The 13,871-nt window shown below is 42.4% G+C and overlaps 2 protein-coding genes across 2 annotated transcripts in view; both read right to left on the bottom strand.

Moving 5' to 3' along the window:
* The window catches only part of LOC308498486 (RNA-binding protein 44-like), a 20,461-nt gene extending 19,085 nt beyond the window's left edge, over positions 1-1,376 (bottom strand). Inside the window, exons 1-2 of the mRNA XM_081050672.1 lie at positions 1,221-1,376; positions 1,002-1,086 (exon numbers count right to left, since the gene is read on the bottom strand). Of these exons, the coding sequence (XP_080906798.1) occupies positions 1,002-1,086; positions 1,221-1,240 (105 nt within the window). The 5' untranslated portion in view covers positions 1,241-1,376. The remainder of the gene's footprint in view (positions 1-1,001; positions 1,087-1,220) is intronic.
* Positions 1,280-13,871, bottom strand: LOC308498479 (RNA-binding protein 44-like; the record flags this gene model as incomplete). Its single annotated transcript, XM_081050636.1, has 7 exons — positions 13,780-13,871; positions 12,632-12,730; positions 8,822-8,912; positions 4,618-6,227; positions 4,263-4,321; positions 1,958-2,134; positions 1,280-1,520 (listed from the first exon to the last, which is right to left on the bottom strand). Exons 2-7 carry the CDS (start codon positions 12,644-12,646, stop codon positions 1,280-1,282), a joined length of 2,193 nt encoding a protein of 730 aa, XP_080906762.1. The 5' UTR covers positions 12,647-12,730; positions 13,780-13,871.

Raw genomic sequence — 13,871 nt, 5'->3', positions numbered from 1 at the left:
TACTTTTAAAAATGATTTATTGTTCTCCCCCAAATAAGCAGCTTATACCATTGCTACCACTACAATGATGAAACACAATCACTCCAGAACATTACGTTTAAGCAAACTACGTAAGAAACTTGAGGATATAAAAATCTGGTTTTTAGATCTATTAATTCTTTGTGGATAACAGAATTTATTTATTTTTAAAGACTAGAACAATGGAATAAATGAACTGCTAAGGAAATTTACTTTTAATCATTTATATTAATAGAAAAGAATATAAATCAATCCAGTATTTCACTTTTAGCTTTGGAATGCATCTTATTATATAAGACTACCCAAATAATATAGCCTCAGGCTTAAAATCAAAGTCAGAAAGTAGGAATAAACACCAGCTGTCCTTTCCCATTGCCTCCCTTGATAATGGAATATAACTTATGTTTCTGTATCACTTCACCATCTGCAGAGTACTTTTCCATAGACTGTCGTCTGACAAATACTTCCTTGGGGACTAAGAAAGATTAAGAAAACCTATGAAAGACATTATAACACATTATATTTTCATCATTTCAATAAAGGAGGAATTAAAAGTTTGCCCTGTCTAAATTGAGTAAGATAATATTCTACCTCATGAGATGAATTTTCTAAGACACTAATTTTTCCCACAATGGATCAACATGATGGTGGCCATAAGTCATGGTCAGCCAGACAGTCCAGGTTTGACAGTCCAGAGACACCATGTAACTGTCGTCATGGTGAATTATTAACAACACTACCATTCATCCTTAGGTCTCCTGGTTGGATGATAAACTGTATGGTCACCCTACTCAACATACACTATTGCCATCTGTTTGATGAGGTCATCATATTCCTTCCAATCAGTTACACCCCACAGACAGCAGCACACAGTTAGCCAGTTGAGTGAAAAGAAGGATGTGAGATCCCCCGCAAATTAAGAGTTTACTTTGCTTAAACCATAAAATCAAAGATTTACACTGATGAGCTACTTGAAATCTCACTTGAGAGAGTGTCTTTTTCAGGATCGAAGAAATGTCAACATCACATGTACTTTGATTATCTATTGCAGAATCTGCTCCTGAAAAGCTAAACAGATAAACATTTCATTAAAGGATTTATCAATGTTCTATCTAAGAACCAAAATGGAAAACATGAAGTAAACTAAATTAAGCTATTTTTAAGATCTAATGCATTCTAAATTAGACAAAATCATTACTTACACACGTGGTTCATTTTTCATTATCTAGAAAGACAGAGAAGGGAAGAAAAATCTTTCAGCTTAAAATGTTTTACCTAAATGAAGTAAAAATTTTGTTCCTAAAACATAAATACATACCCTGGAAACAAAGGTAGAGAAGGCAGATAATAATTTTGATTCTACTGACAGTGGGGGCAGCTCTTCCAGTGGTATGCCCTTGTTTATTTTTTCTTTCAAATTCATGTATCTAACTTTTAAGTCTCCCAAAGCAGATAGTAGTGCTGATCCTAATTCCTTCTTAGTAGAATTACTTGATAAATTCCTGTTCAAAAGGTAAGTTCACAAAACTGACTTAGGCCCAAGTCATCCTTTTAACTAATATATTTAGTTCTAACAATCAGATCTTTAAATGTCTAGTAAAAGAAAATGAACCGCAGATTTGTTTTTCTAGGGGCAGTACCACCAACCCTCAATACATAAGCCAGAAAGAATGTAATGGAATATCATGAGAAACCCTGCAACTGACTTCATCTGTGCTTGGACTTTACAAGAAACATCAGATCAATCTTTTTACTAGATTCATCATCCCAGCATGCACTGTTGACTGTCCATGAAATTTAAATGTATTACTTTTTAAAATCCAGTTACAATCTACCCTTCATTTTGCCCTTCAAAAATGCGAATTGAAGAAATTTTCTAGAATAAATTTAAACTAGTGATACATTTCTAGTAAGATACAGATTTAAAATTAACAACCACCTATTTAATCCTTCCCGATTTTCCATCACAAGTTTGTAAATATAAATACAATGGCGACAACACATCTGAAACTGAACATTTAAAAGGTGCATCTCTGCCTTGATGGCTCTCTGCATTGTATTCTGACAGCACTCTGATGGCAAATTCTTCTCCATTTCTTTAGAAAGTTGAGGTTCCCTTTAAAATGAAAAATACCATTAGGTGAGATTCCAAATATTCTTCTGTGCTAATGACATGCCTCTAGACACAGATTTTAAGTTTGTTACATTTCCCTGTCAAGTTTAAATCAATTTCCACCAAACATGGAAAGGCTGTAGGAACACATTACAGCTGCAGAAAACAAGGATGTCAAGAGTCAAAGCTAAATACAGAGAATGCCAAAAACAAAAAACAAAAAAAAACCGTATACACATTTTAGGAAAAAACTGTACAGTGGGACCTCAGTTTTCAAACATAATCCATTCCAGAAGACAGTTTGAGTTCTGAATTGTTTGCAAACAGCCGACAGCTAGGCCTCAGGATCTTGCACTCAGCGGAAGCTGTGTGACATGTTCGTGTGACATGTTCGACTTCCGAGGTGTGTTCGAAAACCAAAGCATTTACTTCTGGGTTGACGGCGTTTGTAAACCGAAATGTTCAACAGAGACGTTTGAAAACCGAGGTACTACTGTATTAAAATTACACTGATGGTAACCGCTTTGAGCACCTCTTGTAATTACAGAAGTCAAATGCGACTTTTATTCATCTTTTGTTTTTGGTATATATTGAGTATTACAATTTTAATACAGTTTTTTCCTTTCTTAAAATGTATAAACATTTTTCTGGCACCCTCTGTATATTCTCCTAGAAGTCAAGGAAGTAATAATTCTCAAATTCATACCTTTTTACATAAAAGAATTCCAAAGTAAAGTACTGACTTTATCCAGAATTAACAGGTTTTCAAGCTAAACCAAGCTTTGGCCAACATTTTTTAAAAAGTTATAAGCATTCTAGATGGAAACTATTCTTAAGTATGTTATCGTTTTAATAGAAAATAGACATATTTACATTTTTCTTAATAATTAAGGGTCATTATTGTAAGCAAATATTTTGTGTGTTATTATATCAAAAAGCCCCAAATCACTACATTTTTTGAAAGTTCTTGCTATTAGTTGCCCCTTCTAGCTGTTCTCAATACTTCTGCCTTTGGAAACCAACTCTTCTATTTAATTTTATAGGATTGGTTACTGAATTAAACTCATTAGAAGAATGAAGGAAAAAGTAAAGGACCTCAGAGCATGAAAACAAATTTGGCTTCTCAGAGACTTTCCCTTTTCTCTCCCTCCCCCACCTCCTGGTTCTCCATTGTATTATGAATTATAAGGGTGTCTAATGAATGCAAAATAAATTATACAATAAGTTAAAATCAAGATTAATGTACCCCAGTGAAAGTAGCTATTGACTTCTTCACATATACGACATTTTGCAAAGGTGCTGTTTTGTTATGGTCTACAGGGGAATTAAATAAAGAAACCCGAGTAATTAAATCAGCACGGATTTGGGTTGAATAAAGATCCTATGACTTTCTAAAGGAATTACTGACACTGGAATCTCAGTGCAAAAGCTTTCACATTCTATATTATCCTAATATTTGTTTGTTTGAAGGCATACAGTGAAACAGATGCTCTCTCAAGGTCCCTTTAAGCTATGAAATGTGATTTAAAAATATGGTCAATGTTTAAATTTTTATAAAATTATTACAGTAAAAGACATATTACCATTAATCCCCCCTCAAAATCCTCCCCCTCACTTCGAACACACTTATCCCATTGTTCTTGCCACTTTCTGAAGCAGTTCTGGAAGTCCTCTTTCATGAGTGTCTTTTTTCATCCTCCATTGTGACAACGCTCCGTGTCACACATCGCTTCTGGTACAGCAATTTCTGTCAAATAAAAACATTACGGTGTGTCCTCATCTACCTTGCTTATCAGATCTGGCACCACATGACTTCTGGCTCTTCCCTCAAGTCAAAATGATTCAGGACATCGAGGCAGCCACGACAACAGCACAACTAAAGACACAGAAGAGGACTTCCAGAACTGCTTCAGAAAGTGGCAAGAACGATGGGATAAGTGTGTTTGAAGTGAGGGGGAGGATTTTGAGGGGGATTAATGGCAATGTGTCTTTTACGGTAATAATTTTTTAAATTTAAACATTCACCATATTGTCACACCTTGTAGTATTATTCTATATGGTTAAGTACCCTACAAAAAAATCAAATTACTATTTTGATTTTTCCCCCCATGTGCTTATACATTTAACTTACATCTCAGGATGTTCCATTAAGTCTGCAATAGCAAATGTTTTTCTTAATTCCAGGGAATCCTGTAAACATGATTTAAAATCAGATTAGAAATACGTGACAAACAACACATGTTCTATCTGGAGTTCCAAACTGGTAAAATGTAAAACCAAATTTCTAATTGACTTTGTGGCAATAGCTGCCACCAGAAGAGGATAGAGTTGGCTGCAATCTATTCACCTTTTCTCTCTATCCAGCATTTTGTCACAAAAGCCTCAGGAACCCCTGCTAAAATTTAACGGACCAAAACATTTACACGAGTATACACTGTCTCTTTATAAGTCAAATAAAATTCTATTATTAATCATACAGGTCTTACCTTATTTAGGACATTCCCATTAGACGTGACACTGTCGGCTGAGAGAGGTTTTCCCAGGAACCCTTTTGTCGCAGCCATCTGTACGTCCCCACTGCCTTGACCACATGAGCGAGCTGTGCCGCAGGTCACACTTGTTTGTCCCTCGCTTTGCCCTTCACCAGGCCATTCTCTATTCATCACTGTTATCTCTGTGTTGCTTGATGTGGACACTACGGAAGACCGTGCACTTGTCGCTCTGCTGGTTGTGAAACAAGCCCTAAAATCAGTGCTGACATCCACTGTCTGATTAACTGTGACTGTACCCTTCGCAGCCCCTGTCATTGATTCAAGGCATGCCCCTTCCGTATCATGGACACATTTTTTAGTTGTGGTACTGGCATTAGCAACTTTTCGGGAGCTATCTTCTTTTACTGCCTGATTATCTTTGACGCCAATCCTTGGTAGAGCAAGAGAAAAAGCTAAGGCATTAGGAGAACTTTGTAGGCTTTTATAACGTGAAGAGCCACAAGCAGAAGTTACTGAATCATCAAAAACAGAGGTCCAGGAAGCTTGATAATCTTTATAGGGTTGCAGTGATGTCTCTAAAGCTTTGAACCGTGCTAATGTGCTAGGATTTTCAAGGTGTAACATTCTGTTCTCAACCTTTGTATTTCCACAAAAATCTTTAGTTTCAGTTACTTGAGAGTTCATTTTGTCAGTATAAATTTTAGTTTTTAATGCTTTCTGAGGGTTCGAGAAACCAGTCTTAGATTGATAATCCTGGTTTTCAGTAAGACTACTCAGTACAATTTCATCAGATGCTGTCTGGTACATTAAACTAGTCTCTTGTTCCTTATACTTTTCATGTTTTGGTTCACGATATTCTCTTAAGATAACAGAATTCTGAAATGTAGAGACAAGGGGTGAATCTTCTTGTCCATAAACATCAACTGAATCTAAAGAGATGCTAGAACTATTTTCCATGTCAACATCCAACTTGATATGATTAAGTTCTAAGTTGCTAGCACATTTAACTTCATAACCTGAATTTCTTAATCCAACAACTTCCAGATTAGGCATGTTTAATGTTTCTGTTCCGTCCAAAGATAAACGGTTACTTAGATATCCTGGTTCTTCCTCACTATAGTATTCCTGCTGTAAGTCTTCATCTTTATCATGCTTTTGCACATCTTCAACAGTTTCTTTATAATCATCATCTGAAATGTTGAAGATTCTTTCCACGCCAATAATCTTATTACCTTGATGTTCCAAAATATCCAAAAATACCTCCTCCCTTTCCTGCATTTCAGAATCGAATTCTGAATTTAAAAGAAAAAGACTCTGATTCTTTAATTTTGAGTCTGAATAAGGTGTGAAGAATGTGTCATTCAAAGAATAGTCAGTGCTGCATTCAGACTCATCTGACTGACAGTGAAGACACTCTGTGTTAGTGCCTGGACTTGTACTAAAAGATGGCGCCAACAAATCTGTTTTGTCAATACTGCTGATTTTTTTGTCATTAGTTCTTTGTTTTGGTGCCAAGAAATCCCAGTCATCAAGAAAAGTCAATCTGGCTTCATTACAACCATTGGAAGATAATAAATTTTCTTTCTTAGGATTAGAAGGCTCATCTGATTTGAAAAAAAGCATAAAATGTTAATAACAGCAACATTACAGAATCTAAACAGTAGAAAAGAACCTAGAGGTGATCTGGTCCAAGCTCTTCCCAATAGAGAAATAGTTTGTACATTACCCATGACAAGTATCCCTTATGGTGGCTGCTATGGACTTAACTGTGTCCCCCTCAAAATTCCCATTTCTAATGTGACAGTCATTGGAGACGGAACTCTGGGAGGTGATCAGGCCTCGATGAGGTCATGAGGATGGGGCCCTCCAGAAGGCATAAGTCCCTGGAGATGGGACAAGGGTCAGAGAGCTTGCTCTCTCTCTCCACCACGTGAGGACACTGCAGGAGGCAGGCAGAGAGCCCTCACCAGAACCTGACTGTGCCAGCACCATGATTCAGACTCCCAGCCACAGGAATTGTGAGAAAATAAGTATCTGTGGGTTAAGCCCCGCAGTCTATGATATTTGGTTATGGCAGCCCCAGCTAAGACAGTAGCCAAGATTCATCTTGAACTCTTTCAGTGCAAGGAGTTTACTACTTATAAAGCAGCCCATCCATTTGTAACATTTGAGTGCCTTGTAGCTCCAGCCTTCAGCATTGCAGGAACAAAGGAAAGGTGCTGCATTCAAATACTCCTGGCTTTCCCAAGGGTCACAAATATGAAAAGCTCATGTAACGGCAATATAGATAAATGCGCGTGCAAACCAAGGTGGTGATGAGCGGTAAGTGCTTAAGATGAAAGGAGAAGCAGATCTCAGACGAAACTTTACATTTAAAACGTGTTTTGAAACAAAACACAGTTGTCTTAGGCCAACCAAACAGCACACAGTTAGCAAGGTGAAGGGAGCGTGGCATTTTCGGCATGTTCTTTGTAATGCCCCTTATAGGAAGTGAAACGGCTCTAATGAGTGACAGAGGCTGTGACCAGGAAGGCGTTTCATGATGTGCTAAGGAGTCTGGCTTTCATTCTAAGGCTCCGGGGGACCACAGAAAGCTTCTTACAAGGGCAGTCATGGGAATGGGACTGAGTTTAGACACCCTTGGCAACAGGAAGAAGGAAGGCGTGAAGGGGAGACTGAGGCAGCTTGACCCCGAGTATAGACGTGGGACTGCAGACGTGGGACTGACGCTGCATCAAAGTCCATAACTGACAAGGCTGGGTGGTTAGTTGGGAATGACAGACAAGGGAGAGAGAGAGATTAGTGACTTTCGATTTTTTTTTTGCCTAAGAATACAATCAGAAACACGTTTTATATCAAGGTCCAGTACACACATACTGAATGTATGTGTATGTATAAGTGAAACAAAAATTTTACAAAACAGTAATTACTCCTATTATGTCCAATGTATTCTGGTACTTTCTAGTCTATTTTATTTCTTTTTAAAACAGCTGATCACAACCAGCTAAACTGATTTCATGACTCACCAACTGGGCAATCACTCTAAGATAATACTAAGGCTTACAAGTTGGTATTACAGCTGAATGGGAATATTTGAAGTTAGAGAATAGGGACTTTGTGAAAAAGAGTTGGTTTAGAAGATAAAGAGGGAAAGCAAGGGGGGAGAAGATAATGAGTTCATTTCCAGGCACGTGGAATTTGAGGTGAGCGAAAAGACACCCAGATTCAAATATCTAATATGCTGTTATAAATATGGGGCTGGAGCTAAGGAAAGCAGTGCTGGCTACAATTATAAACTCATGGGTTGACTGTGCTTTTCTTGGGGATTTGTACAGGTGTTTGTTATATATTCTGGGTACTAATTATTTGTTTTTCATATTTATAAGTGACTTTTTTGTAGTTTGCTTACTTTTTCACTTTTTGTAATATCTTATCATACCATGTTTTTTTAGATTATTTAGTTAAATGGATCAGTCTTTTCTTCTCTCCCTTCTGGGTTTTGTCCCTCTGACCTTCCCTACCACATGATTATAAAGTATTCTTTTATAATTTATTCTAATTCTCTGTGTGTAACACTTAGCCTTGTCACACTATGTAGAATTAATGTTTCTCTCTGGCATAAGGTAGGAACCTAACTTATTTTTTCCCCCCAAATGGATGGTCAATTGCCTTATGACCATTTGCTGAATAATCCATTACTTCCCTTCTGACTTGAAATAGCATTTTTATTGTACTTTAAAGTCCTCTTAATATTTAACCCACATATATTCATAAACACATAAAGTTTAGTCAGCTTGCTTTGTATTTCTTATTTTCTCTTCTACCATTACCCCAGAAAAAGAAATTTCGCAGTTGTGTGAAGACAGAACATACAACTTGGGTACCAGACGTCAACCTGTCCATTTTCCACTTAAGGCAACTGTACCTGTCACAAGTTCCTGAAAGCCTGGCTGGACAGAAACCCTCTCTTCTGGTTCCCCTTCTCCTCTCTAAATCTTCCATTTCCTTGAGAGCTCCCACGTAGACTGCCCATATTCACCAAAAATCACCTGGGTGAGTTTGCCAAGGTAAAACATGCTGAATCTTACCACATGACTGGGAGGACACTTAAAAAGTAGCAACACCGGAGGGGGAATTAGCCCAGTTATATTCAGTACCTCTCTCAACCCAGAATAAAGGCAACTGGCCTGTTCCCTACCTTTTTGGCTGTTTCCTCCATTACTGTGGTGGCCTTTACCAGAAGCTGTCTCCACCACTGCAGTGGCCTGCATCTTTCCAGGATGTATGGTCTAGAATAGGTATAAATATTGAACTATTATGATACTTGGTATTATATTTAAAAAGTATTAGAAAAATATGAACTTGATAAAGTGGCAATGACAGTCAAAGATTCCAATCGAAGAGGGCCAATAAAATGGTAGAACATCTCAACAACTTTTTTAAAAGCATAAATTGACAACTACACAAAAGACTGTACTATTTAAACACAAAAGATATTCTTTCATAAATTCCAAGGAACATTAAAGAAAATCCACAATGTATTAGACCACCAAAAGTCTTAATCCAAAAAGTAGAGTATTAAAGGTATAATGTAACGCTGTTTATATATGAAACCTGAATCAAAAAGGTTTCCAAAACAAACTGTAGACTTACTAAACACCAATGACATGGTATATCCATGCAATGGCATATCTTCCAGCAGCAAAAAGGAAAAAACTACTGACACATGTAACCTTGTGGATTAATCTCAGAAACATTATGCCGAATGAAAGAAGCCAGACAAGAGATCACATGTATGTAAATGTATGACTCCATTTAAATGAATGTAAAGAATAGCAAATTTATAGATAGAAAATAGATTAGTGGCTGCCTGGGGTTAGGGGATAGGAAGTGGGGTCAATTGAAAATGGACATAAGGGATCTTATTGGAGGGATTAAAATGTTCTAAAGTATTTGGTGTGATGGCTTGCATCACTTGATAAAGTTACTAAATTCATTGAATTGTACATTTGAAATGAGTAAAATAGACCTCAATAAAGGTGTTTACAAAAAGTTAATGACAATGGCTCTTTGAACTCAGCTGCCACAAGAGGAAACCTAAGCTAGTTACTTGGGCTGGGCCAGGAGCTCTCCACTGCCACCCCTGCAATCCGTTAGGGTCAGGCTGCTGGGCCAGTGAGGCCAGAGCAGCCCAGCCCAGGCGGTGGACAGTGGCCCCGGCTGGGACAGGGAGGCATCTGGGACTCAGTGCTTGCTGGTGGGCAGAGGGAAGCGGGCAGACCCAGTCCTTCACCCACTCAGACACCTTCCGGGGCCCAGCCTAGAGGACATCTCAGCAGAGCCTGTGGGAACGCCACTGGTCCTGCCAGAGAGGGGTCTGCAGGCAGCACCGAAGCCCAGCACCACCCCTGGCCCGGCCGGGAGCCGGCGGACGTCTTGGAAAGGACAGCGATGACAGAGGCCTGTCTATCAGGCCCCTCGCTCGGTCTCAGCTCAGCCTGGCTGACCGGTCAGCAGAGCCGGGGCTGGACGATGGGACTCACGACCTGGCGAAGGAAGGAAGGCGCCATGGGGGACGGTGCACCCAGACCTGTGCTCGCGACAGAGGGGGCCGAAGGGGCGGAAGGGTCTGGGATCCAGTCCTCCACTACGTGCCCAGAGCCGGGCCTGTGGCAGGCAGGCAGACATGGGAGGAGTCAGAGGGACCCCTAAGGCCTGGGGGAGGTCCTCGGATCAGGCGCACAGCCCCACCTCACCAGCAGGCACCCCGCTTGCTGGGTCCCACCAGCCAGAGGAACTGTCCTCCTTCGGGAGGTGGGAGGCCCTTGCGTCGGGGTTTGCCCTGGGTCGGCATTCCTGCTCCCTCGCGGGTTCTGAGGGTGATCCCCAGAGGGCCTGGGGATGCCCACCTGTTGAGCTGGGGGGCTAGGGAGGGGAACCCCATTTCCTTTCTCAGAGAGATCCCAGAGAAATGCGCCCGCAGAGGCCAGGAGCCCAGGAATCCCTCGTGGCAGGGGCAGCTGGAAGCCAGTGACAAGGCCTGCAGGCCCCACTTTTCCACGCCCCCGGCCACTGCATCGTCCTCGGCTCCCCTCTGTCTCCAGGGCTCTGTCTTCCTGGCCCTGGGAGAGGCCGCAGATGCTCCCCCAGACACAGTGGTAACTGAGCCCCGGGCCTGCTGTGCCGTCACATGACTAATTGCCCTGTTTTGCAGGCCCCTCCGTTGGGGGATGAAATCAGGCCTGCGTGTCAGGACACGGAAGGTCAGAAGCAGGGCGACACTGAGCAGATCCTGGTGTGAGCAGAAGGAAGGGCAGGCAGGCGGAACTCGTCCTGGTGACGGGGGCTCTCTGCATGGCGCCTTCTGGCCCCATCTGCCCCCTGGACACAGTGCTGGGCCCCTCCCGACAGCATGCAAGCCCCAGGCCTGTCCGGACTGTGCAGAGGGGGCTTGGCTGTGCGGGAGGCCGGGCCAGGCATGCTCATGGATTGAGACACAATATTGTTAAGATGTGTTCTCTACAAATTGAGCTATAGATTCAACACAAGTTCAATCAAAATTGTGGAAGGATTTTGGGAGAAAGCTGACAAGTTGACTGTAACTTATATGGAAATGCAATGAACTTAGAATAGCCAAAACAATCTAGAAGAAGAAAGTTGGATGACATAGATTTCAAGACTTATAAAGCTATAGTACTTGCAGTGTAATATGTTGGACTAAGAGATTAAAGAACAAATTATGAGAGTTCAGAAACAGTACCATTTGATTTTTGAGAAAGACACTAATTCAACTCAGTGTGGATAGGAAGGTGTAAGGCATATTCAATAAAAAGTGATAATTTCAAATACAGGTGAGGATGTGGACAAATGAACTCATACATTATTAGAGGAAATACAAATTGTTAAAACATTTTAGAAAACTGTTTGGAAGTTTCTAATGATATTAAAATATACCTACTCTATTACCAAGAAATTACATTCCAGTTTCAAGAATAAATACATTTCTATAGAGAATCATCCTATAATATATTATTCAGTATTAACTGAACTGCTATGTGCTCAGTCATATGCTAAGGGTTGAGGACATCGGTCTCTGCCCTTATGAAGCATGACAGGCACATAACAAGCATTTTCCAAAACCAGGGTGGGGAGGATGGTGAGGGAGCACATCAATCTTATTACAGAGTACCTTTTCTCAGAGTTGCCTGATGTAAAGTCACTTGGGACACTTCTTAAAAATAGACTTCACAACCTAATTTGGGGCCCAGAAGTGATACCCTAGGAAATTCCTGTAATCTGGAGATTTGGGGAAATACGAGGTGCTATGGGAAATTTAAAAAGTTCTAAACTAGTCTAAGGGTTAGGGAAAGCCTTGCTGAGGAAGTATCATTCAATCTGAGATCTCAAAGTTGAGCAAATAGGAGTTAGCCATAGTACTGATTACTAAATGAATCTAGTACTGATTTTGATATAAAGGATATAATCACACACACAAAAATGCCTCTGGAGTTTTTAAAACCAAGAGTTGTATTTTAAAAGCAATTAAAACTTAAAATTCTAACTAAACAAGAGAAATATAAGGATTTATGGACTTTTACACTACATTGAAAAATTTGAAGTTAAAAATCCTGGCTTAGGGATTTTATTTAAGTCCGTAAAGCTCCTACTCTAGGGATGTCAGGTCAATAGCTAAGATAAATGGTAAGATGAAAAGAGAGCAAGTTTATTAAAACAATTGACATTAGTATAGATCCGTTTTCTTTTACTTTTTGGACTCAGGAACTCTTCACATGCTTAAAAGTATTGAGAACCCCAAGGAGTATTTGTTTATTGGGTAATATCTATTAATATCACATTAGCAATTAAAACAGAAAAATGTAAATATTAATTTATTCATAAATCATAAACCCATTACTTAACATAACATTTTAAATTAAAAAATATATTTTCAAAAAATTAGTGAGAAGAGCATTGACATTTTGCAAATGTCTTTAATACCTGTACTAACCAGCTGAGTTCTCATTCACATCCAGTTCCGCATCCTACTCTCCATCCAGCGCGTTGCAAGCTCCATTCTTCAACATGGACCGACGACCAAGGTCAAAAGCTTTGACAAAGGGAAAACTTTCAGAATCACAAAAATACTTGTAAAGCGTATATTTGACAACGGTCTGTCATCCGGGGCACATAAAGAACTCTTACAAGTCAACAACAAAAAGACAAAAACCTGGTTTTAAAAATGAGCAGAAGACTTGAACACACATTTCCCCGAAGATACACGAACGGCCCATAGACACCGGGAAGGATCCCCGACACATCGCTACTCGCCAGTGAAACGCCACGCAGGACCAGGACGAGGTGCTCACCAGGACGGCTACCGAGAAAACCCGCCACGCAGACGGGACAACCAGGGCTGGGGGGACGCGGAGGCCGAGCGCCCCGCACGCGGCGGCGGGACCGAGGAACGGCCCACGCACTGCGCGCGACCACCCACGGCGCCCGGCCCGTGCCCGGCGACCCCACTCCTCCCCGCAGGCTCTCGCGTGGCGCGCGGTCCAGGGCGGGGGCAGCGGGCAACCAGGCCCCTCCCGCCGGCCCCCTCCGCCGCGGGCCGCGTCCGTGTCCGCCGGGCTCGTCGTCGCGCCGGGCCGGGCACACGCGCCACGCAGCGCGCCGCCGCCCCCGGGCCCGCCCCGCGACACGGCCGCTCAGGGCAGCCCTCCCGGCCGCCCGCGTCGGGTCCGGACCCGTCGTCACGGGGACACACGCGCGCGCACGCCAGCTTCCCCCGAGCGCGCCCCGCACCCCGGTGACCGGCCCGGCTCAGCTCCGACGCGGCTCCCAGCGGCGCGAGGCCGCCCTGGCGCGGGCGGGGCGAGGCGAGGCCGGCGACCGGCTCGGGAGCGAACGTCAAGGGGGCAGACCGGCGGAATCTGCACGGCCACGGCCACGGCACGCGACACAAACCCGCGGCCCCGCCGCCCGCCCCGCAGCCGCTCCAGGACCCCGGGGAGCCCTCGAAGGCCTCCTCCCCGCCGCCGCGGCCCTCCGCTCTCGCCCCCGGGACCCACACTGGGCTTCGCCGCCACGGCCCTCGCAAGACCCTGTTTCCACCGCCGCCCGAGCGCGGGGGGCACCTGGGAGCCGCACTCTCACCTTCGCCGCTGCCGCCACAACGCGTGAAACCACCCACCGCGGCGGCCGCCTCGGAGAACGACGGCGTTCCGCGTGCAGCCGCTAGGCCCTTC

The sequence above is a fragment of the Rhinolophus hipposideros genome (assembly GCF_964194185.1).
Source record: "Rhinolophus hipposideros genome assembly, chromosome: 6".
Classification (NCBI taxonomy): Eukaryota; Metazoa; Chordata; class Mammalia; order Chiroptera; family Rhinolophidae; genus Rhinolophus; species Rhinolophus hipposideros.
Note: the sequence above shows the minus strand (reverse complement) of the source record. Positions and strands in the feature narration are given on the sequence as shown.